The 23,041-nt window shown below is 49.7% G+C and overlaps 7 protein-coding genes across 7 annotated transcripts; 2 read left to right on the top strand and 5 right to left on the bottom strand.

Annotated features, from left to right (window-relative positions):
* Positions 1-4: 4 nt before the first annotated feature.
* GPI1_1 (phosphatidylinositol N-acetylglucosaminyltransferase subunit gpi1) lies at positions 5-3,630 on the bottom strand (the record flags this gene model as incomplete). Its single annotated transcript, XM_058507605.1, has 5 exons — positions 5-98; positions 155-288; positions 352-453; positions 2,633-3,445; positions 3,496-3,630. The coding sequence occupies 5 exons, from the start codon at positions 3,628-3,630 to the stop codon at positions 5-7; spliced, it is 1,278 nt and encodes a 425-aa protein (XP_058356775.1).
* Positions 3,631-4,452: 822 nt separating this feature from the next.
* Positions 4,453-5,372, bottom strand: MDM35 (Mitochondrial distribution and morphology protein 35). Its single transcript, XM_058507604.1, has 5 exons — positions 5,303-5,372; positions 5,217-5,254; positions 5,095-5,165; positions 4,959-5,049; positions 4,453-4,909 (listed from the first exon to the last, which is right to left on the bottom strand). The coding sequence occupies exons 1-5, from the start codon at positions 5,341-5,343 to the stop codon at positions 4,905-4,907; spliced, it is 246 nt and encodes an 81-aa protein (XP_058356774.1). The 5' UTR covers positions 5,344-5,372; the 3' UTR covers positions 4,453-4,904.
* A 136-nt stretch (positions 5,373-5,508) lies between these two features.
* RRP6 (exosome nuclease subunit) lies at positions 5,509-8,628 on the top strand. The gene is made up of 3 exons (XM_058507603.1): positions 5,509-5,926; positions 5,976-6,868; positions 6,915-8,628. Exons 1-3 carry the CDS (start codon positions 5,555-5,557, stop codon positions 8,194-8,196), a joined length of 2,547 nt encoding a protein of 848 aa, XP_058356773.1. The 5' UTR covers positions 5,509-5,554; the 3' UTR covers positions 8,197-8,628.
* Positions 8,629-9,164: 536 nt separating this feature from the next.
* Positions 9,165-11,572, bottom strand: ONS95_013952 (uncharacterized protein). Its single transcript, XM_058507602.1, has one exon. The coding sequence runs from the start codon at positions 11,243-11,245 to the stop codon at positions 9,269-9,271; it is 1,977 nt and encodes a 658-aa protein (XP_058356772.1). The 5' UTR covers positions 11,246-11,572; the 3' UTR covers positions 9,165-9,268.
* A 972-nt stretch (positions 11,573-12,544) lies between these two features.
* SKN7 (kinase-regulated stress-responsive transcription factor skn7) lies at positions 12,545-14,785 on the bottom strand (the record flags this gene model as incomplete). The annotated part of the gene is made up of 7 exons (XM_058507601.1): positions 12,545-13,065; positions 13,115-13,310; positions 13,360-14,250; positions 14,303-14,446; positions 14,499-14,571; positions 14,659-14,675; positions 14,735-14,785. 7 exons carry the CDS (start codon positions 14,783-14,785, stop codon positions 12,545-12,547), a joined length of 1,893 nt encoding a protein of 630 aa, XP_058356771.1.
* Positions 14,786-17,179: 2,394 nt separating this feature from the next.
* Positions 17,180-20,246, top strand: ONS95_013950 (uncharacterized protein; the record flags this gene model as incomplete). Its single annotated transcript, XM_058507600.1, has 3 exons — positions 17,180-18,498; positions 18,545-18,592; positions 18,643-20,246. The coding sequence occupies exons 1-3, from the start codon at positions 18,396-18,398 to the stop codon at positions 20,244-20,246; spliced, it is 1,755 nt and encodes a 584-aa protein (XP_058356770.1). The 5' UTR covers positions 17,180-18,395.
* A 1,395-nt stretch (positions 20,247-21,641) lies between these two features.
* Positions 21,642-22,868, bottom strand: SEC14 (cytosolic factor, phosphatidylinositol/phosphatidylcholine transfer protein; the record flags this gene model as incomplete). The annotated part of the gene is made up of 4 exons (XM_058507599.1): positions 21,642-22,346; positions 22,401-22,524; positions 22,578-22,627; positions 22,680-22,868. 4 exons carry the CDS (start codon positions 22,866-22,868, stop codon positions 21,642-21,644), a joined length of 1,068 nt encoding a protein of 355 aa, XP_058356769.1.
* Positions 22,869-23,041: the final 173 nt, after the last annotated feature.

Below are 23,041 nucleotides of genomic sequence, written 5' to 3'. Positions count from 1 at the left end.
GGAGTCAGTACATGTCGAAACATAGAAGGAGGAGTCTTCTTACCAGAAAGAGGTCACCAAGAAAAGTAGCAAGCTCGTTGTTCAGCTTCAAACCTCCACTATGAATCGGCAAGTCAGCTCATGGAACAAATCTTGTAAGAGCAGGCGTTCATACGGCCAGTACATGAGCCAGTCAATAGTACGTTGAAGGGCGTCGACTGAGTACAGACGGAGGAACTCGTAGATGGCTTCCGCGAGCCAGGTCGCGTTGTCTATGATAAAAGATCCAAGAGCTATGCCGATGATGACCTTTTCGGAGCGCAATGGTTAGCAGCTCATTCAGAAGGATGAAAGGTAAATTTGTTCACGAACATCGTTGCATACCAGCCAGATTGAGTTGTAGAATCTGATGTAATCTGGATGGCTATCTGTGATACTTTCCCAGTCCCTCTTCCTCTCTCGTAATGTGACATACTAAGAATTGTTAGAAGCAAGCCATGGCAAACAATGATGAAATGAAAGACGACAAGCTTCAAAAATCACGACCCTGCCATAATCGTGGTAAGGAATGATGTGCCTTCGCAGAGCCACAGTAGAAGCACAACCCGCAAAATATCGCGCAACGGTATAGTCTTGGCTGGATGAGACCGCCACACGCGGTCGTTAACGTTGAATTCAACTCGCGGCAGTAAGAATCGGTAGCGTCGTTCAGACACAACGATGTTTAGGCTCCAAAGATGACGATGCACAGAGTAGTGATGGTGCGGAGCTGTGCGCGTCCGCCTTAGCAACATTTGCCTTGTGCTTCTCTGCGTTCTCATGCATCTTGAGATGTGAAGGGCTCTTTGCGTTGGGCACATATGACAGTAGTGTAGCTTCTGATCCATAGTTCTGGCGGCTCAGGAAGGAAGATGTGCAAGTCGGTGGCTCTGTTGCATATTTCGGAGGTGTTTATTTGCGTCTTGTGCTCATCCTGCTTTTGGAGAAGAGTGCAAGGTAGATAACATGCACTGCAGTAGTATTTCTCCTGGACATTCCTGAATTGTGCAGCAATCGAACTTTGCTGATGCTTAGCAGCCGTTTCGAGAAAGTTGCGAAAGTAATTTGCCTGCTTGACCCGCTTCCAGGCCCGGTATGCACAGCGTTGATTTGCATTTGAAGCTTGCGTATTCGCTTGAGTAAGGAACAGGCCTGCGCATCAACTCTTCATTGGCTTCTCTTCTTCGGTGGGGCAAAATCCACCTTTGAAGTTCACGATCAGACAGCAATGGCTGCAGGGTCCATCATACGACACTTTGTCAATAGGTCAGAAGGACAGAAGGGACATGGGGAGAAGACTGGGCACGGTAGCCTCTGCTGCATTTGTAGCCTTAAACGCCCAAAATGCGAACGTGAAGGCAGTTTTCAAGGCTGAGTAGTAGACGTGCGAAGGGTTGTAGGGCAGGACCAGGATTGGCAGGCCAGCACACAAGTCCCTTGTAGACAATGATGAAGCCTCCATCTATCGATCCCTTGACATTGCTTGGAAGATCGACACCTCGATCATAGTTGGAGAGCATCCCAAGCTTAGCCGTCGCAGGTCCAATGTAAAGTCGAGGAGGGCAGCAGATCTTCTCAAAGTGATACCATAAATTGCCTATCGGTTTTCGTGGTTTGTGGGTAAGGTTTTGAAGGATTCCATTCCTGGTGATGTAGCGGACCTTCAAGACAGACTTCGAACAGATCCTCAGCAAATACCAGAGTCAAGATTATAGCGATCTCTTGAAAGACATCAAAGGTTGCAAAGAACTTATCGTAGAAGACGTTCTTGCTGGAGGAGGGTGTATTGGAGAGATGGTCCCATGATAAGTACAGCATCCACTGGAGTACGACAAGAGCATCGAACGCAACCGTGGACAACGATATGAGATCAACCGAGGTGGAGATGCTGGAGAGTGTCCGAATCAATTTTACCGATTCTGTAGGAAGAGTAGTCATTGGAGTGGTGTAAGGATTCGGACGGTGTCAAACTGTTCGACTGGGTCCTCCTCCGAACGGTGTAAGTTAGGACTGATGATTCTTGTTAGCAAGTAGTCTCCATAGTAAAAGGTCATGCACTCACGCCTGGCAATCTCAAGCAACTGAAGGTCTACTCTTCTTGAATATAGTCAAGAACCTCACACCGACGCCGCCAATTCTCGATGTTCAGCTTCACGCTGGGGCAATGAGTCAACCAATAGTCAGGGTGGTAGGATAGGAACCAGACTTACCTCTTGCAGTACAGCACAGAAGACGGTTGATGATCTCTGCCTTGTTGACTATGGCACAGTACTGAAGAAGTGGTGTTCTCGATGCAGAAGGATGGATAGTTGTGGGAAGAACAGCAAGAGAGCATGAAGATATAGCCATCTCCTTGTAGGTGGCAGGTGCCCCGAGCTAGCCAGTACACCTTCACCAAGAGGGAGGCTCTTTGAAGGCAAGGATACTCAATGGGGAGTCCAATATCGTGTGGTGTTTAAGTCCTGGAAGGTACGTCTCAAGGACGGTGCATCCACAAGCGAATCCATTGCCGAATGCAATTCGAGGATATTGAAGATGGCCGTTGTCGATTCCAGTCCAGTGACATTCGGGGTAATTGTGCAAGGGAATATAGAAAATGAAAAGGGTGACTTACTTGCAACGGAAGATACGAAAATTGGAGTAAACGGATCTCCACCTGCTGAGCTGTAGCTGAAATATCCTTCAAGGCTGCATAATCCGGTTTCGCTCTCCACTCAAGGACCAACAGCAAAGTCTCAGCAGCCATGCGATGTCCCAACAACCCAATTATGAAAGCTCGCCTTACTATGGGGTAGAGATAGACTGTAATCATTTGCCAGATTGCTAGGACTACGAAGTCCTTCATCGTTGTGGCAGACTCAACAACGCGTTCGGATACACTCAAACTTCGCCTAGATCGCCTGCCAACAAGCGAGATATTTTTTTGAAGAAGCGCGTGGAGCTCAGATGAACAGTTTATCTGATTCACAATTCTTGGAAGGGCAAGCTCTTTCGGCGAGGCAGCATGTTTGGCAACGGTATGAAGCTTCAGCTTCTCGACCAGGGCCTTCACCCTCTTCCTGTTCTTCAACTCCTCTCGTTCTTCCTCTGCATCAACAGTCCCAGGTGCATGAGTTGCAACTTCAGACTTGTCATCCAAGGCCAAAGATATCGGGTTCAACGATATGTACTGCATTCGGTGTGGCAGGGGTCTGTCGAATCCAATAATCTGTATTGTGGATGCCCGTGCACAGGATATGTGAGGGGACCTGGAACTTGATCCTGTGGTCGCATGCATCTGCAGGTTCTCAACTTCGACTCCTGGCGTATTCGCAAGTCCCAGGACATGCATTGATGACTGCCCACACAGCTCATGTATTCGTGCGATGGGGTGCGCGGCATTTCGAAACAGTGTCCCGACTTTCAGAGCATTTTCTACACTCCGCGCCTAGCTTGATGTCAGTCAATCTTTGATAGAAAGGGACTTCCAGTGCTCACGTCGACATCCTCCAGTATTGCGACGACGAAAACATCCAGCCCTGAGTTCCTCCATCCCACAATTACTCCAGGAGAGTCGGATTTGGGTATGTCTAGGGGCCAAAATATCCTCATGAGCCCATCATGCTCGGGCATGACAGCTTCCTCTCCTCGTATATCTCTCTAAAAGGATCCCCGCCGTCGAAGTTGCTCTCTAGCAGATATTCCTGCACTTCCAGCTCGTGGGTGCTACAATTATATTAGTTATATCCACCGCGCCGAGGGCAAATGTCTCCCACCAAGTCTGTTTCTCTCGAGGCGAGCCTTTCCACTGGAATTATGAATAAAAAGAAGAATATGGACAAAATTGCAAATCCTTTTGCCGTGCGGGCCTAGATCATTGGTAATTAGAAGCAGTTGCGAGACCGCGGCAGAGCTATGGGACTTACGACAACTCCGTGATCCCAGGCGAATATTGCAAGGTCATAGAGACGGGTAACAAGATCCCACCTCGCAGTGATGTAGCCGGCTACGAAGATCGCAAGAGTGAGAATTGAGAAGGGGTGCATGAATCTCTGCCGGTTGCTTGAGCATCACCTTTCTTGTGGGTGGTATTCTCCGTTGTCCTCTTCTTGTGGGGGGCGGAGCGTCAGAACAGCCTACGTGGACGTGAAGCTTGAACTTGTGGCTGGAGCTTGGAAATCCGTAGCGGGAAGTTAAGGCAGGTTATCACAATAATAGTGACGGTATGATCAGATTGGAGCGAACTCTCCCATGTCAACGATGAGGAGACGAGGCTCTCGGCATGGTGTAAAGTGGTAGGGAGGCTGATCCAATTTCAAAATTCCCCGTTTCTTCACGACTTCGCAGGGGTCGAAATTAAGCCTCGTCACGTTGCGCGGATCACACCCAGAGCCAAAAGACCCACGTTCTGGACTTTTTGTCCTGAAATTTAATAATTTTCTTACCATTCTTTTAGAGCTGGGTATGTTGGTAAAATTAAAAAGTATTCTTATAGTTCAATTACTTGACCAACGTGGGAGACAACGAGAGAGATCGTTCTCTGAGAGATCTCCGACTCATGATCTGCATCCCAAAAGCCCTCATTATCATTATTCAAGCTAATGTCATACGAATTTCTTGGGAAGCACGTCTTAGACTGCTTAGAGGTTGCTTGGGATTTTGCCTCAGCGCATTCTAACAGTAAAGACTTGACGTATTTGAGCAAGAGAGACGCTGGAAAGAGTGGAACCGAGGTGCGGGAATGAATCGTGTTACAATCTCATGACTATTTTATGAAGTATAAGCTTGTGAGAAGAGTTCGCCCAATGCATAGTACCCGGTCCGTTTTAACGCCAACCCAATGCTGCTGCCAGTATTGTACAAATCTTGAACCGCCAAAATACAAAAAAGGGTTGTTTTTACATCCTTCATGCTAGGGCCCAAGTTAGTTAAACAACCCCAGAGTCAAGTAATCTACCCACGTTTTCGACCCATTAGAGCCGCATCATTCTCTTTGTGATCTTCTCTTGCTTCCTCCAACATCTTGTCGATGCCACGTTCTTTGAGGGCAGTCTAACAAGTCAGATGGTATTAGGTGAGGATACTAAGGTGACGAACGGTCAGACATTTCTTGTAATCTTTGAATAAAGGAGCGCATTCATCCGTGGTCCCTTGTCCTCGAAGGTATTCTGGTACACTGTGAGCTGAAGCTATGCATGAAGGAGAGGCAAATAACCAACTTTCGCTGTACCATTTCAAGAAGCAGGAATCATAACGTCTATAGTGAAGTTAGCATCTTGTTGTAAAGCAGAGATTTCTTGCATACTCTTTCACCTCATTACATTCTGGAGCCAAAGACGCCGACATGTTGATGTTTGCTGTTGAGTGCCGTGAGTGACCTGTAAGTAGGCCAAGAAGGTAGCAGAGAGGCTAGGCGAGGCGAGGCGGCGTGGGGAGCTAGCGCGAGGCTGAGAGGCGCTAGAGTTTATTGTTGACAGGGGTCTGAGTTTTTGAAGGTCTTCAACTCCCTCGCGGAGCTTTTTGGTACAACGCATTTCTGGGCCTCGAGATTTCGACCATGGACGAAACACACGATTTCAAATCGTTACAGGACCAGCTTCAAGCTGCCCTGATTGCAACAACACGAACCACTGGCCAAATCTCTGCAGAAGATTTGGGCTTCCATCGGTCCTTTAATCCTGAAGTTGGCACTGCCCTTGACGAACAAAGCGAGCGCGTGCTGGCTCTGGCAAGCGCCCTACTCAAATCTGCGGCTTCGATATCGGATCTGCGGGCCCCCGTACTGGAAGATGCTGACGACGTAGAGAACAACTGGCGCAATGTGGTGGATGTTGTGGATTCTTTGTTGGAGAAGTCGGACACTTGCCTCGACGAATATACTGGTGTGATCAAGCGCAAGGATACCACGACAGTCGAATCCCCGACTCAGGTAGGGCACATTTCCCCTCCCCTTCCAGCCCGGAAGCTTACAATCAAAGATTCCCTCGAGGTCCAAGAAGCAGGGTGGAAACACATACAGAAACCAAAATCTAGTGAAACCTCAGCTAGCATTTGATGTCAAACCTGACAACAGTGACGAGTCGCCCTGGAAGCCTCTTTTGACTTCGAAACCCCATGCTTCAATTGCACTCGAAGACAGCCTTCCCACTTTCGCAAATGATTTCGGTCAAATACAGTATGACTACTCCAATTTTCTTCCGCAGCTCTGTCTACCCCCGATTCCTTCTATGCCTGAGGGCTTGACAAAGTCACAGAGAGCGTCATTCAATAGACGTAAAAGGAGATTGAAGGAGATGGGGAACGCTCGGTCTCTCGTGCACCGAGACAATACTGACACATTTTTCAGATACCGGCATCCTTACGAAGCTGAGATCCTGCAATTGCAATACCCCGAATCGATGTATCAAAAAGCAGATCCCATCCCTTATTTGCCGTTTGAAAGCACTTCCGCCACTTTCGTGGACACGGAAGAAGGAGTCTTAGAAATGCTTGAAGAGCTGAAGACGGCCACTGAGATCGCGATTGACCTGGAACATCATGATACCAGATCCTACATCGGTTTGGTTTCCTTGATGCAAATCAGTACTCGCGAGAAAGACTGGATTGTAGATACTTTAAAGCCATGGAGACAAAATCTGCAAGTGCTGAACGAAGTGTTTGCCGATCCGACTATCATCAAAGTATTCCACGGAGCCTATATGGATATTACATGGCTTCAACGAGACCTCGGACTTTATGTAGTTGGCCTGTTCGATACTCACCATGCAAGCCGATGTCTAGGTTACGCTGGAGGGAGTCTGGCTTTCTTACTCAAAAAGTTCATCAACTTTGACGCTGACAAACAATACCAAATGGCCGACTGGAGAATTCGGTAAGAACTCACAATGGTTGCGTAGACAAGTATACTAACATTACAGACCCTTACCAGAAGAAATGTTCTTTTACGCCAGAGCAGATACCCATTTCCTTCTATATATTTTTGACAACATGCGCAATGAACTAATTGACAGGTCAAGACCTGAGATTCCAGATGAGAATCGTTTAGAAACTACACTCCAAAAATCTAAGGAAACCTCTCTCCAGCGTTATGAGCGTCAAGTTTACAATACGGAGAGTGGAAAAGGTCCTGGAGGGTGGTACTCGCAACTCCTCAAGACACCATCGCTCCTCGACAAGGAGCAATTCGCTGTCTTCCGAGCGGTTCATGCTTGGCGAGACAGGATTGCTCGAGTGGATGATGACAGCCCCGCTTACGTTCTTGCCCAACATGCCCTGCTGAGCATCGCAAAGAATCTACCTATGGACATGGTTGCTCTGCTCCGTCTAGCCCATCCTGTATCACACGGCGTCAAATCCCGTGCCGGTGAACTGCTGGACATCGTCAAGAAGGCTCGCGTCCAAGGCAAAGATGGACCAAGCATGATGGACATCCTAAGACCCGAAACTGCCAATCCCGATGGAAACGTCAGATCCAAAGCCTCATCCCCAGCTTCAGGTCCAACCGTAACTCCGAAAACCCTCGTCGCCGTCATGGACGAAGGCGATCTCCGAAGTGACAACTCCACATTCTGGGGCGGCGCCTTCGGAAGCAGCGTCTGGGACGCACCCAGCGTCACACAACCCCAAAATGATAATCTCCGCCTAGCTATTCCCCTCCCACCACTCAATTCCGAAATATTCGGAACTCCTCAAGGCTTTGCAGAGCAAGTCGAAGTCGCGAAAGAGACGCCCCTGCCACCTAGCCCGCCAGCTAGAGAGGAGAAGAAGACCGATGAACCATTCACTCTGAAGCGTGGCTCAAAACGGAAGAGCGAAGTCATATCCGACGCCGAGGAAGGAAACGGTGAATTTGACATATCCCTCGATATCGAGGAGCAGCAAAAAGCAGCAGCAAAGCGTCAGCGCAAAGCAGAGAAGAAAGCCGCTAAGAAAGCCGCAAAGAAAGCAGCGGAGGAAGAGGCAGCTGGAGAAATGGACGTGGATGGTGCCGATGATGACGAGGAGGAGGAGGAGGAGGAGGAGGAGGAGGTCTTTGATTATACAAAGGCTGAATCGGTGTTGCATGGAAAGAGAGACGGGGCGAAGGGCGGGAGGAAGAAGAAGCCGTTTGATCCGTATGTAAAGAGTATGGATGCGCCGAAGGGGATGAGGAGGCTGCAAACTGAGAGAGCGGGGAAGAGCCATACTTTCAAGAGCTGAGTGTGAAGCGAAGCCATTTAGGCCAGGAGATTATGCTAGGATACACGGCTATACAGATAGCAACATAGATGTTCTTCTGATCTTAGGATTGGAAGGCCGTCCGAAGCTGAAAGTTCGCACATTTGGTACGTGTGCAGACGAGAGCGGACAAGTTAGAAGTCCGATTTTTATAGCCTGGTATACCCAGTTTTGAGGAGTTGAAACTCCAGGCTTCAAACGTCTTGCGTACGCCGCTGCATACTGTGACAGCACCCTCAATAGCTATTCAAAATATATGTCTGCGGAAAACCACTACTCTTTGTTGACATCATAGCTTTGACTCAAAGGCGCTAAGCGAGCATGGGAGAAACATGACAGGAATTGATAGTACTTAAACGCAACAAGATTCTTAGTACCAGTATCGCAGACAGATATCAGACAGAGCAAGAAAAAATCGTGGATGGCGTACTCTCACAAATCCGAGTACGGTAGAACTAGAATCTCAATTCGCAGAGCGACATGGGGTTGGTGCTTCGCATTTTTTCAGTCGTTCAAATCCCATTCGCTAGAAGCCATCTTTTTCAACGGAAAATTACTCAAATGCTATATACTTGCTGAGATACTATTTTTTGGGCTCTATTTCTTACTCAGATACCATATTTTACCTTAGAAGTAGGTCTTACAGGCTCTACTACTACGCTGTAGACAGACACTATTCTTCAGTCCTCCCTTACTCGCCCCTCAGCCCTTTCTGACCTCGCTGCCTTCCCTCCACCGCCCAACTCAACGGATTACACCTTACCTAGCAAAGATATAATTTGAAGGAACAATACACTCAAATGTACGACACTTAGGTACAATTGATAAAGCAGTCTTCTTGTATTTGTGGGGAGCGGTTGTTATAAGGTATCAAGATGCTAAAGCGAGCTGTACAGGCGAAATTATGGTATTTGAGTAAAAAATGGGGTCAAAAATATGGCATCTCAGTAGGGATCCGGAAAAAGTATGGCATTTGATTAAATCACCGATTTTCCATCAGGCCACATTTTCTCATCTACACTTCTCAAAAAACTCTACAATAGATATGTCTAATCTAATCACTCTCCTCCCCACTCCCACTCTCCTCATCACTCTCCTCTTCGCTCTCCGCGCTCTTCAGCCACTCCACAAAGACTCCCGTCTTTTCCCTAACCCTCTTCATCTCCTTATCTTCCGCCTCTCCTAAGTCCTCACTCTCTTCCCACCACCTCAAGAACGCCTCTTCCTCGAGGACCTCCAACTGATACAGTTTCTGACTGACAGCAGCGAGTATCACAGCCCCGTTATTCCGATGCACCAGGTCTTTCTGCAAGCAGCCTATAAAGTCAACTTGATCGTCTTCTTTCTTGTCAGATCCCACAGCGACTTCTTTGAGGAAGGATTCTGCTCCAGGCGAAGAAAAGGCGAGGGAGGCCGCTTTGCTAGCTTCCATTTTTTGACCTTCGACGAGTTGTGTGATGCGCTTGGTGAAGGCAACTGCGATGGCTCTACGCATCTGGTGATCCGTCGCGTCATTGCCCAGTCTGAGCCCCATAAACTCTAACCTGGCAGCACCGAAGTCCCCGCCTTCTTTCAGGGCATCGAGAAGTCCTGCTACGGCATCGTGGTGGAAATTCTCGTTCGAGGAAGGATTACCGTCGCCATCTTCGGAGATGCTGCCTGCGAAGCTGGAGTGTCGGGAACGGCCTTCGTGGGGCGAGGCGGCGCTGATGGACGAGGAGATCGTGGATATGGACTCGCTTGAGATATTGAGGTGGGAAGTGCTGTAGATGAGGCTGTTGTGGAAGACCGTAGCTTCGTCTTCAGCGTCTGAGTCGTCGTCAAAGCCGTAGCCGGAGCCGCCTTCGCCTACTATTGCTGTGTCGGTTGGTACTGATACGAGAGGTGAGTCTTCTGCGTAGTCGTCTGATTTCCTCTTCGCGCAGGTGATCCGTGAGTTCTCTTTCACTCCTTGGTTGTCTGCTATCCGCACACGGTATGAGATGAGTGCTCCTGGCTGGACCTTGCAACTCCGTCCAATTGAGGCTTCGCTGGCAACGATTGCTCTTTCGACTGTCGAACCATCGCCTATCACCACATCATCCCAGATGTAGGTGTTGTGAATGGTGACGTTCTTCCCAATATGGCATCGCCGCCCGATGATACTATTGGAAACGACACTTCCATCCCCAATGCTCGTATCTTTCCCAATCACGGTTCGTTTTCCCACTTTGCATGTCCTGGCCAAAATCACACCATTCTCTTTGCAAAGTCCACCGCGCTCAAAACTGTAGCTCTGGTCCGCGAGAAGATTGCTGTCGGGAACCAAAGGATATGTCCATCTCCCTAACACATCCTTACTCACGGCCTCATACGATTGCAAGTTAAAAACTCGCGCAGCGTAGTGCTCCTCCACAACCTCCGTATGTATCGTCTTTCCATTCAGCTCATAATCCTTCAGCACGCCATGTAAGAAGTGCCTTCTGGGGACCTCGTAATCGAAGGACTCAGCCCATAGCGCTAGCACATCAGGCGTGCAGATATCGATCCCACAATCGATCAGATCAGTCCTGATCTCGAGTTCGTGGTGGTCGGACAGCAATTCCGGGTCAATATTGACATACTTGTTCGCTTGTAACGGGTTCATCTCCTCGTAGTGAAGACATCTGCTCTTTGTAGGATCTACTACAAAAATAGGCGTAATGCCCTTCGATTTTGTACGATGTGTATCCAGGCCTCCTGATCGTAGTATCATCGTCATAATCGCATTCTTGTCGGCGATCCTCCTCGCTCTATGAGCTGCGAGCGCAGCATCAATTGGTAGATTTGAGACCAGATCGCCGTGCACAAGCAAGAAATCTCCCGTAATGAGGTCCCGAGAGTCGAGATCCCGCATTGCATCTCCCACGGAACGTGCGGTCGTCTTGACGATTTCTAGGGAGTTAAATGGCGAGGCGGCGGATGAGGGATGCCATTTTGAGGCTTGGATGTAGCGTTCTACTTCTGCAGTGTGCGCGCCGCAGTAGATGTATATATCTGCCACTCCTGACATGGCAAGGAATTCGAGGGTGTATTCGATGAGGGGGGTGTTGGCCAGTGGAAGGAGGCACTGGGATATATTAGCCACTGTATGTCCTCGCACACACCCTATTGTAGAGAGTAGGACCAGAATCGCTTACTCTTGGAGTCTCTGTTGTGAAAGGATTGAATCTGGTCTCGAACGAATCTGCAAGTACCTAGAAAGACAAGTCAGCCTACGAGGGCCGTTGCCCATGTCACCGAGAATGATTCCATACCACAGCTTGCAGAGTCTCTTCTCTATCATCCTCGACCTTCTTCGCAGCAGAAGGGCCGTTCTTCTTCGGCGCAGCTTTCCCCCCACCAGCACCCCCCCTCACAGACTTTTGCGCGTGCGCCATCTTTACCTCACGAGTCGTCCTTTCCAGCGAATCACTCCCTCTCGAGTATTCTTCGCACTCGTGTTTCTGAATCGCTCTCCAAGAAAAAGAACAGATCGATGCCTTTGGTGGTGGGGTTATGTTTGGCGTGGGCTTGGGCTTGGGCTTGGGCTTGGGCTTGGGCTGGTTTTGGTCTTGGTCTTGGTCTTGCAGACAGGCGAACGCAGGCAGGCTTGACTCACGAATTAAAAGTTACCCATGCATGCCGCGAAAGTTAGCGCAAGGCTGGTCCCGAAAGGCTGGGCTGGCTGGGCTGGGTCACTGGGTGGGCGCGGCGCTTTCAGAACGCTCCAGCCTTGATCATACGATTGCCCTGCGGGCTGTGGAGTCTAGACCTCACCTGGTCCCAGGGGCTCACTACATGCTATACGGGACCTACTTTCAACGACAGTCTTTCTCCTCTCTTTCTATTTCTTTTCTTGTACACTTGGACAGCAGTTTCCCTAACCACAGTTCCAATCTGGCTAGCTGTTCAACACAGAGAGGGTGGTACGGAGAGATTTCTACACCTTATCAGCTGGAGGCCTATCGGTCACACAAAACTATCAGTATCTCGCACGTCGCAGTATCCTGTTCACGATTCTTATTACGCTATCTAAGCTGCAGAACAATCGACCTTCGTCAAAATCACATTTATCCCACCAGCGCCGTACCAAGTATCGAGCTTCACCACTCAACGCAATCCCAAGCACTTCATTTCGGACGCCGCCGAGGACAAAATACAGAACTCTTCCATCAGCGCCAACTATCGTATCGCAATGCCGACTAAGCATACGAGAGCAGCCAAAATCCGATCGGCCGTGGACAAGGCTCGGGAATATAGATACAAGAAGCCATGAACGGGTCATTACCAAAGGAACGAGGTGACAAATGGCGACATTGGTTCCTCTCGATCATTGCTGGAAACCGGTGGGAGGGTACATCCTTTGCCTCTTGTCAGGATGCTCGTCCTGCGGACCTCCGCTCATGTCAGATATAACCCTTCGGTGCGCGCCTGTCCTGGGAGTTCCCATTTGAGCATTTGGAGGAGGCCCAAAGCCCGTTTGAGGATGAGGATGTGTTGGTGTCATGGTGTACTGTCGGCTATCTCCCATGGGTTGCATGTATCCGCCTGGCGTATTTCCGATGGGGGATGGTCCAGGAAGTTGGCTTGGCGAGTGCCAGGATGAAGCTGTCACGGGTGACTTGCCAGGAGAAGACTCATCTTTCAACGATTGTGTAGCTGACAATTGTCCCATGTTCAGACCCAGTGGAGCTTGACCGGGGTTTGGAGTTACGAATCTACCAGGGTGTCCCATCTGAGGTCCTCCAGTTGGTGGGAAAGGTGCGTTCTTCTTGAACTGGGACAAGTGTTTCTCTAGAGCTCGCAGCATTCCTTCTTTGGTGAAGGGCTTCGGCAGAACATCATTCATACCTGACCCAATTAGTATGGAGAGAAGATAGTGTTCAGGTTGGGAGCTTACCATAACGGAAATACATGTCAATATCATCGGCTCTGATGTTTGATGTCATGGCGATGATGGGAAGATTGGGTCTGATCTCTCTGATACACACTGTTGCTGATACGCCGTCTAGGTGTGGCATGATGATATCCATTAAGATGAGATCGAAATTCGCACCTCCGTGGTTGATCTTATTGACTGCCTCAAGTCCGTCGCGCTAGAACATGTCAATAATCATTGGAGAAACGACCTTTTGTACTACTCACAGCAGTCTCGACCCCACATTCAAAAGCTTGCAGAAACTTGGAACCGATCCGTGCGCAGACTTTATCGTCCTCAACCAGCAAGATCCGAGGCTTTGTCATTCCCCAAACAGAATCCGCTGAGCTCTTCTTCCTTCCAGGGACAGAGCTCACGTCCGCCATCATCTCTGGCATGGCCGTCTCGACGGGTAGTAGACCGTTCGCCGGTAAGGAGTACGGGATGTTATGAATATGCTCGCTATTTATGGGATCAATTCCGTTCGTGTGTCCGACCGGGTAGACCATGTTGTCCAGATCGTTACCCACTGGGTACCCAATATGAGTGCTCGAATGCTCTGCTCTTGGCGCCATAGAAGAAGATCCTTGATCAGTCGGAGTTGCAGAAAACTCATTTCGAAGATGGAAATCGTGGCTCATCTGTTCCAGATTCTTGTCAGGCAAGTTGGCGGTCGAGAACTCTTCCAGCAGAGCTGAAGCCTTTTGCAATGGGGATGCCGGATGATCGTCATCATTTGCGCTTCCATCTCCTCCCATACCCGCAGTGCCAAATGGTCCTACGACGCGACTGGCCCGTCGTTGTTGAGCATCCACATCGTGCAAGAATCCCATCACCCGATGCATAACCCCATCATGATTCTTGACGAACTTTTGTAGGTTGACAACTTGCTGAAGTAATGTAACATGGCCCTGGGCAAGGTCTTGGTACATCTCGGAAAGGTGTTGAAGCTGTGTTTGGGTGGCCATTAATTGGCTATTGACAAGATCCATCTGGTGGGTAGGGAATTGCTCATCCATGTTTTGGGGAGCCTTTCGCGGTGCGGGAGCCTTTCTTCTAATGTTGTCTAGAGAGTCTTTCTTGTTCGCCTGGAATTCGGGATGCTTGAATTCCCATGCCTGCTACGCGTTAGTCCATACGACGACGAAGAGTTACCCATGCTTGACTGACGTTTGGCCCATATATCGACGGAGCGCTATCTTCGTTGTTCTGGCGGACCTTGTGGAAATCATACTTGTTCAACTGGCGAACGAACGAAGCAAAATTGCTGTGCTTGAAGTGCTTTGGTAGGATGTTCTTCGTGAACTTGTCATTCTAGCCAGAGTATTAGTACTGGCGACAACGAACCGAGGACAGCTGGACGTACATCGAGCACCACAAAACTCTCGCCGCCTTCACCCCATCGAACAACATTGTCGTAGGAAGGGTCCTCGAGCATTCTAGAGCAGAGCGTATTAGAGACTGGGCGCACCACTGCCTGATATAAGGCAGATAATAGTGTGGATAGATCATGTATGCTGACTTACTTATACAACTTGCGAACCTATTCAGAGTCAGTGAGAAAGTCGCAATCTAGGCCAGCGTCGCGGAGTTGGTACTTACAAAGTCGCTGGAGTTGTTGGCGGCAGGGCCGCCCATATCGCCCTTATCCATTGTTGAGTCTAGAATGTATGCGCGTACCGAAGCTGTGGTCTGAATCTTTTGATCTCAATTGTTCTGTTCTGTTCTGTTCTGTCGTGTGAAGGCCGGGTCAAGGGTCCAGAGCGTTCTTGTGAAGTTGAGGGGTCTGGATGCCGGAAAATGGTCGGGTGGTGGTCGGCCGGTCGAGGTGTGTGCTGCACGGGGGCTTGTACTGACGTAGCGAGCCCCAAGTTGACGGAGGGCAGGGCGAGGCAAGGGAGGGAGCAGCGAATGAGAAAAGTACCTTATCTAGGTATCTATGCCCTGGGAAAGACGCTCGACACGACTCTGATGCAAAGGTCGGAATTGTGTCGAGGAGAACAAGATGCAGGCCGGGGGTTAGATAGCCTGGCCAGAACAGTGCAGTGCGGTGCGGTGATAGTCGAGACGCGGATTGAGAGACAGGACAGAGCAAAGAAGAAAGCGATCAGAACCTCACTTCACCTCACCTCACCTCGCCTCAAGTCCCCGTCTGGTGCAAGTGCAGGTGGAGTGGAGTGGAGCGGAGTGGAGCGCGGTGGATTGCAGTGGATGCGACCTTCCCGTGCTAGCAAGGGCCGGGGCAAGGGCAAGGGCAAGGGCAAGGGCTGTACCCTGTCGAGATCGGTCGTGGACTCGTGGATGGACGGGAGAGGCAAGACTGAGCGACGCCACCCAATTGAGGCAGATCCAGGATGCGCCAGCGAGCCAGCCTAGACTGCTTGTGGAATGCAAGGTGCCGCGAGTGAACCTTGAGAGGCGCTTTGTAATCTCACACCTCCAGCCTCCTGCATTTGATGGGCGTCGGGGGCGTGTAAACGCATGAAGCGAGGGACCAACAGGGACCTGGCGGGAAGAGGAGTGGATGTACTCAAGCCCCATCCGCTCGCTATCAGCGGCCTAAAGGGCACGCCCAGCTTAAGCGATCCGCTCAAGCATCGCATTTGGTCAAGATCATCATGGCACTCTGAGGATGTTTGCAGGTTGCAGCCAGCCATGTGCTGTATGGAAGCCAAAGTACAGTAATGTACTCGTAAGTTCAAAAGTCGCGGCATTATTGCAGAAGCTCTGCACGGCTCTGCAATCTTCCGTCTGTTCGTGCCGTGCATGCTGTTGATCTTGCTGGCTCTTTGGGTTGGGTCGGGTCTGGTCTTTCCTTCTCTTCTTTCTCGTCACGTCGACTTAAAGTTACCTTCTCTGCGAGTTGTCCATGTCCCAAGCCTGCCTCGCGTGGCAAGGTTGGGCTGGCGGGGTGTAAATTTACCTGAGGTGAGGTGGTGGTGGTGGTGCCAATTTCTCGCCGAAATCCAAAATTCCCTTCCCAGCCGCTTGGGACCCCAGAGATGACGTCTGAACCACATCCGAGGCCCCGCCAGAGAGACAGAGGGCACGCCCCCCGGCAAACTCTAACATCTCCATCTCCATGTCCTGTTTGCCTCCGCTCATCACTCGTACATGCATGTCCACCCGCTTCAACATCTTGAAGCTGGAAGATCGTGGGAGAGAGTGTTGCTGTTGTTGTTCTCGTCGTCGAATGACACACCTCGGGCTCGGGCTATGCTGAAGAAGAGCAACACGGCACGGATCACAAGTCCCGAAAGATTCATCGTTTGCTTAACGCTTGCATTCCGAGCCCTCTGAACCTCTTTTGCTGCTCTCGTCGTGGTTGACGGCCTATCAATCCGTCTTCTTCAGAACTCCGGATGATCTTCACCGTCTTGGTACACGCGCTTAAGATCATCGCTCCTCTGCTCCGCATTTAATATTTGGCGATATCGCCCTTAGATTGGCGGCCATTATTGGCTGTGCGAGCTGACTTTTCAGATTTCCATGCGAACGGAGGAGGATCTTTTGCCAGCCTCATCGGCAACAAGCCTCCCGAGGATCAGCTACACCAGGGAGAAAGCTGCCTTGAAGCTAGAGAGACACAACCAATTACAACAGAGGCTTCTAGTTATGCTCTTGCGCGTCAAACTTCAGAGAAGCCTCACCTGGGTTAGATACGTCTTAAAGCGGTCCTTTGTCCTCGTTCGTTGGAGAATTTAGGATGCTCAAGCTCATGCAACTCAGTTCGAAGTCGCCAATCTTCAGCCCAAGCATCGTGGACACGGGAATGAAATCTCAAGTGAGCTGTTGACCGGGTTAAGCATAATGATAAATAGTAATGATCGAATGCTGAGCCGGCAGTATGAAGTCGCCATTCAGCTACGCGACTGGAAATAACAAATCAGGATATCAGCACTTCAGCCATGCCATCATCAAGTGAAAGAAGTTCAGATGGAAAACAAGTGACGCTGAATGGATTGCAAGGTGTTACAATATGGCTGAAACATACCTAATGTAGATAATAGCTTGCCTCACAAACCCTGCTTTACTTGGCATCCGGGACATCGGGAAAAAAGACAAGGTAAAGTAACATTTGTGCAACCATCCTCTCACAAGGCAGGTAGGTCCCTTTCTATCCCTGTGTTGATCCCGTCAGGTTCCAAGAATCGAGTTGCGAATTGGTTTCTGCTCTCCATTCTGCGTTTTCTGCCTGAATAGTAAACGCATATCCCTCTATCGGCGGACTCTAGAGCTTCAACCAGGTACCTTTGCATGTATACAGACCCCCATATGAACAACGTGACATTCTTGAGTCCCCTCTTTGCTTGCAGGAGCATTGGTGTTGGCGTCCATTACACCAGATTATTCTCATCGTCTCCAGAGCACCCTAGACTGGCCTTCGACTTCCGTAACCAAATTCCAGCAAACTCACATTGCCTCACTATCATACCGACAACTCGCCATCAAGAAACTGAAACTATCACAGGTGGACGGGACCCTTCAAAGCGGGATCGCTCGCCTTTGGGAACCATACTTTGCGAGAGAGCTCCAATAAACTTTTGAAAATTTTGAGGAAAAACTTCATGCAAGCAGCAAGGAATATCAATGAACTGCACTTTGTAGTTGGTCTCTTATCTTAGAAATACAACTTTGTGCACCCCTGTTGACATTGAAGCCAGCCACAGCAATGGTCTTCTCCCTTGACTTTAACCCCCGGATAACCTCCACGTTTGACTTTGGGCATTTCAACACCTATTCGGAGGATCAGCTCTAGGCCGTCAATGAGGTCTTGCCTTTAGCTCACATCACTAAACAGCTCTATGACAGCCTTGTTTGCCTCACCATCTCTTGGCTGGGCAGATACACAAACTTCGATCATTGAATCAGAGACTGAAATAATCCCTTCTCGTTGCTTACTCGCTCCTGGTTTAACATGACATTGAATATGAATGAGACCAATTGCCGATTTAGCAGATGAGGCTATTTGACGAATTGCTGGAAGTGAGGACATGACAATGATCAAATTATTGGAGCTGGGGGGAGAGTCTTGAGTGTCAAAGAATCACGACTGCCGCCAAGCCAAGCGAGGCTGAGAAATGTTCGCGACAGAAAGAACAACCGACCAACGGATTGATGGTTTCGCAAACATCTACTTGATTCCAGTCCCGCCACCTCGAAGTGTTCGCGTCCTTTCTCGACTTATAATCTTTTTCGATTCCCCTCCAAAGTGTCTGTGTTCTTCAGTAAGCTGCGTTTTCTGAGCGCAGCCTTCCCAAACATGGCACGCAGCTACCCACGCAGCAACAGCAATGGGCCGCAGCCTCCATACACTTTGACGGCTCTGAACAGATGGTCTGTTGCAGACAAAGACCAGCTGCCAGGTAACGATTTTCCAGTATCAGCCGATGCATACTGACGCCTGTGAAGCTGTCCACACTATCAAGGCATTGCACGTCTATGATTTTGATAATACCTGTGAGTACAACCTAATATGCCTGTTTAATTTCAATGCTGATACCTCGAAGTATTCAACAGCCCCCTTCCCAACCCCAAGCTATGGAACGGCCCTACAATTGGCTTCCTACAATCCCAAGACACGTTTGCAACTGGCGGATGGTGGCACGACTCGAGGATACTTGCCGCCACGGGCGAAGGCCTCGAGAAGGAAGAGCCACGCGCTTGGGAGGGATGGTGGAATGAGAAGATCGTTGAGCTTATTCAGCTAAGCATGCAACAAAAGGATGCACTCGCAATTCTGCTCACTGGTCGATCAGAGAATGGATTCGCCGAATTGGTCAAGAAGATGGTCAAGGCTAAAGGTCTCGACTTTGACATCATATCATTGAAACCTGCTGCTGGCCCGAACAATCAGCGGTTCTCGAGTACCATGAATTTCAAGCAGGTCTTCCTAGAGAGCTTGATGGAGACATACAAGGGTGCGGAAGAGATCAGAGTCTATGAAGATAGGGTGAAGCATACCAAAGGCTTCAGAGATTTCTTCATGGATTACAACAAGCGACAGAATGGTATTGGTGGTAACCCCACTCGAGGTCCCATCACTGCAGAAGTCGTCCAGGTCGCGGATGGAGCTACACAGCTCGATCCTGTTCAAGAAGCTGCAGAAGTTCAACGTATCATCAATGATCATAACCTAGCTATCTCCAGTGGCAAGCGTGGTCAACGTCTTCAGATCAAGAAGACGGTTTTCTATACCGGCTATTTGATCAGCAACACTGACACTCAGAAGCTGCTTACTCTAGCTCAGCTACCACCTAGCATGCCAGACACCGAGATGAAATTCCTCGCGAACAATGTTCTCATCACGCCACGGCCCTGCCAAGCCAGTATTCTTGAAAAGGTTGGTGGAATGGGCAGCAAGACAACCTGGGAAGTGACAGGTACGGCTGTTTTCGAAAATAAGATCTGGGCTGCGTGTGTGCGTCCTGTGCCAGAGACCAAAAAATACTATACGGAGAACCCAGTTCCCATTGTCGTACTAGCTCTGCGCAAAGGCGCGCGACCCATTGATGCAGGTAAGATCCAGAACTGGCAGCCTGTACCACCAGAGAAACAGTACGTGTTCGAGAGCGTAGTCGGCGAGAAGGTTTTGCTTCGTATCGAAGAGGAGGATCAGGGAGAGAATGAGTATGAGAGCCTTTTCCCAACCAAGACTCATAAGCGCAAGCATGCGCCTGATGATGACACCGTTAGCAGGCGAGAGAGCGGCCAGTTTGGAAACGGGAACAGTACTCCGTCTGGAAGTAGGGGATACCACCAGAACCACAGCGGAGGAGCACGCGGTGGGCGCAGTAATAACAATTTCCGTGGCAATGGGCCCCGTGGTGGACGAGGAGGAGGTAGGGGAAATGGCGGACGAGGCAGGGGCCGTGGCGGTGGCTTCAATTACAGATCTCTCGATGATGTTGGAGAGAAGCCTAACGCCACGCAGCCATCTTACAATGCTGCTGTCTCGTACGAGGAATTCCCGCCACTCCAGAAGCAATACCAGACTCCACAACAACTTGTTCAGCAACAGTTCCAGCAGTATCAGCAGTATCAACAACAACTCCAAGCCAAAAACGGTGGTGCCAACAAGGCAGGTGGAACTGGAGAGCTGCAGTACTTCTAACTTGTTCCTCGATTCTGCATTGCAGGCTTGACGGTTCGTGGCACGGAAAGAAATGTATAAGTACTTTACTCGGGGCTCGAGCGAAGGAATGGGACAGGGTCTCTTTCATGTTCATGCATGGTTGGCGTTTAGGAGTATGTGTGGATTATCTGGTTGGAGCATATTCTCTGCACGTCTTGGCTGTATACCTTTTAAGCTTGCATGTTACGACTGCCTGTTTGAGGATGAATCACAATGAGTTGTAAGAGTGTGATACTGCTGAGGGCATTGGAGGTTAGGTATGAGTCTGGTCGACAGGATCCGGTTACACGGCTCGCATGAAGTGGCTTTCAGGACTCTCATTCCATGAGCAATTCGATGGGCACATGTGTAGAAAATGATTGCCATCAACTGAGAGGCCGTTGTTTTGCTAGTAACTTCACATAAGACCTAGAGGAATGTACTTCAATCAAGCTTCCCTATTGTGCGTACTAATGACAACTTATTTGACCAATTCCACTTACGCAAAGTGATCATTCCAAACTCTCCGCGGAATCAAGACACCCAAGCCGGATGTCGGCCACTACTTGGAGTGTTCTCGAACATGGTCAGGGACTCTTCCACCTTCTCCATTTCCTCTCTTGCCTATTGACATATATACTTACAGTCTCCACTCCCAACCCCTCTAACACACTGCTCCTAGGTTTTAACTTCTTCGGCTGATCTGCACTGGTCATATTGTGCAACACATAGAGAGTAGCTGGAACTAAGCAATCAGATGAATGAGCCTTTTTAAAGTTCAGCCGGCGAGAACGTACTTCTACAAGACCTTGGGACTGTAGCGTTGACATCATGAGGATTTAGGGGGTTTTGTTCACAGGGACATATCTTAGCGAGAAACGGGAGAGGGAGAAGGGTGAGATGTGTTCTCTCTGCAGGAGAGAAGCTAAGTACACGCAGTACTTACATTGACTTAGTGCCTTTCAGCATCTGTAACTATATACTGGATTGCGATATTGTGGATTGAGACATGTTTGCGGGATTGAGGCATTGGCCGAGCAAGGCCAAGAGCGAGAGATATTAGGAGAAGCGGCTATGATGAGGAATTTTAAGAAAATGGGCGATTGAAAGCTCCATTCAAAGCAACTCACATCTTTGCAAATGTGTGGTCTTACGGATGTTTTTCAGCTGCAAGGCACTGATCTCGTAAACCAGGAGAAATGTCCAGAGAACATAGTCAAGACTTTCTTACTTTTATTATAGAACTTCTGAGCAGTGCTGAAAATCTGCAAGGTATACTCAAGGGCTCAACATTCCTCCAGGGCTTGGCTCCACCAATGCTCATCAGTCTATCAACTCCTCTCGCCAACATACGCGCTGTACAGGACCGACTCCCAGCTAATCGTTCTATACCTTCTACTGTGGTGCAGGCGCAGCCTTGATCTCATCCTGAACAGGCTGTTGAGCGGCCGGTGCCGGGGCAGCGGCAACAGGTGGTGCAGCACCTGCATCGGGGATGGTAGGTGGGTTGGTAGCAGTGTTGTCAATGACAGGAGCAGGAGCAGCGGCCTTCTCCTCAGGAGCCTTAGCCCACTTTGGTGGCTTAGCCCATTGAGCATCGGTCCATGGCCCCTCATCACTGAGCGAGCAACCGCCAGGACATTCGCAAGACCCACCAAGGATCTTGGGAAGGTTCTCAGCAGGAATCTGAGCCAAAAGCTCCTTCTGGTAACCACCTCCAAGGACATGGATCTTCTCGACGGTGACAGGGTCCAACCAGCCCTTCATGATATTGAAGACGCTGCTGAAGCCCCATGGGGCGTTGATAAGGTACAGGCGCCCCAATCGCTCAGGGTAGTAGTTTTGTGAGATGGCGGAGGCTTGCTTGACGTAGGAGTAGACGGAGGGGACCTTTGTAATTCCAACGCCTTTGAGATCCATTACTGAGCAGCAGGTCTCCAGTAGGTGTCCAGTTTTGCGGGAGCATGCTGGTAAACGGGGATCGGCGAGCTTCTCGTACTCGACAGCGAGATTGTTCAGCATGCGCTCGGCTGTTGTGATCTTGTACATGGCGTTTAGGTCAATGTTGCCCATCTGCTCAATGTATACAGGTCGACCATCCTGTCTTCTTGTTAGTTTTGCTCGTACTGACGTGTTTTGGGACCATGTCCATACTTTATCTGTCTTGTGGTAGTATTGGGGGTAGTACGCAGAAACTTGGGGCTTCTCCTCGTACTTGAAGTTTCGGGTCAGATCGTCGAGGTCGATTTCCTTGCGCCAGTTCTCGCAGTCGACGAACCTGTCATAGGTTACTTCATGCCGGGGGATAATATAATTGTGCAGTGACCTTACATCTTCTCGGAGAGCGCGACATCGAACTTACGGGCTCGTAGAAATCGGAGCTGCAGGTAATGTCAGCATGGGCGAATCCAACAAGAGGCTCTGCATACGCACAAGAGTCAGAGAGTCTAATCGGTCGGTGTAGCCAGCTGCCTCCAACTTCATGCGCAACTGGTAGACTTGGGCTTCCTGCTCGGGTGTTGTGTGGCCTGGGTGACCGCTCTGAGTGTTGGCAGATACAATTGGGTAGTCGAACTGATCGTGCTTGGGATCAAGCTTGAGGGTTCCCTTATCTTCGGCCATGTTGACGAGTGTGGGCGTGGTTGATGGAGGGAGATATTTGTTGTTAGGTTGAAGTTCTAGATTCTGGGTTCGTGGTTCAACAAAAGTAGAGGGGCAACAGGAATGACGATGTTGGTTAAGGCGGTGAGCTAGCGAGGAGGAGAGAAGTTGGCACAAAAGCAGCACTCACAGAA

This window comes from Cadophora gregata, assembly GCF_030347475.1.
Source record: "Cadophora gregata isolate MNR1 chromosome Unknown scaffold_8, whole genome shotgun sequence".
Classification (NCBI taxonomy): Eukaryota; Fungi; Ascomycota; class Leotiomycetes; order Helotiales; family Ploettnerulaceae; genus Cadophora; species Cadophora gregata.
This window is presented reverse-complemented; position numbering and strand designations above follow the sequence as displayed.

Coding starts and splice junctions, on each gene's coding strand:
- RRP6 (XM_058507603.1), top strand. CDS start 5,555: ATGGACGAAACACACGATTTCAAATCGTTACAGGACCAGCTTCAAGCT. Junction 5,927..5,975: donor CAGTCGAATCCCCGACTCAG/GTAGGGCACATT, acceptor TTACAATCAAAG/ATTCCCTCGAGGTCCAAGAA. Junction 6,869..6,914: donor ATGGCCGACTGGAGAATTCG/GTAAGAACTCAC, acceptor CTAACATTACAG/ACCCTTACCAGAAGAAATGT.
- ONS95_013952 (XM_058507602.1), bottom strand. CDS start 11,245: ATGTCAGGAGTGGCAGATATATACATCTACTGCGGCGCGCACACTGCA.
- MDM35 (XM_058507604.1), bottom strand. CDS start 5,343: ATGTCGGCGTCTTTGGCTCCAGAATGTAATGAGGTGAAAGA. Junction 5,255..5,302: donor GAATGTAATGAGGTGAAAGA/GTATGCAAGAAA, acceptor ACTTCACTATAG/ACGTTATGATTCCTGCTTCT. Junction 5,166..5,216: donor CTTGAAATGGTACAGCGAAA/GTTGGTTATTTG, acceptor ACAGTGTACCAG/AATACCTTCGAGGACAAGGG.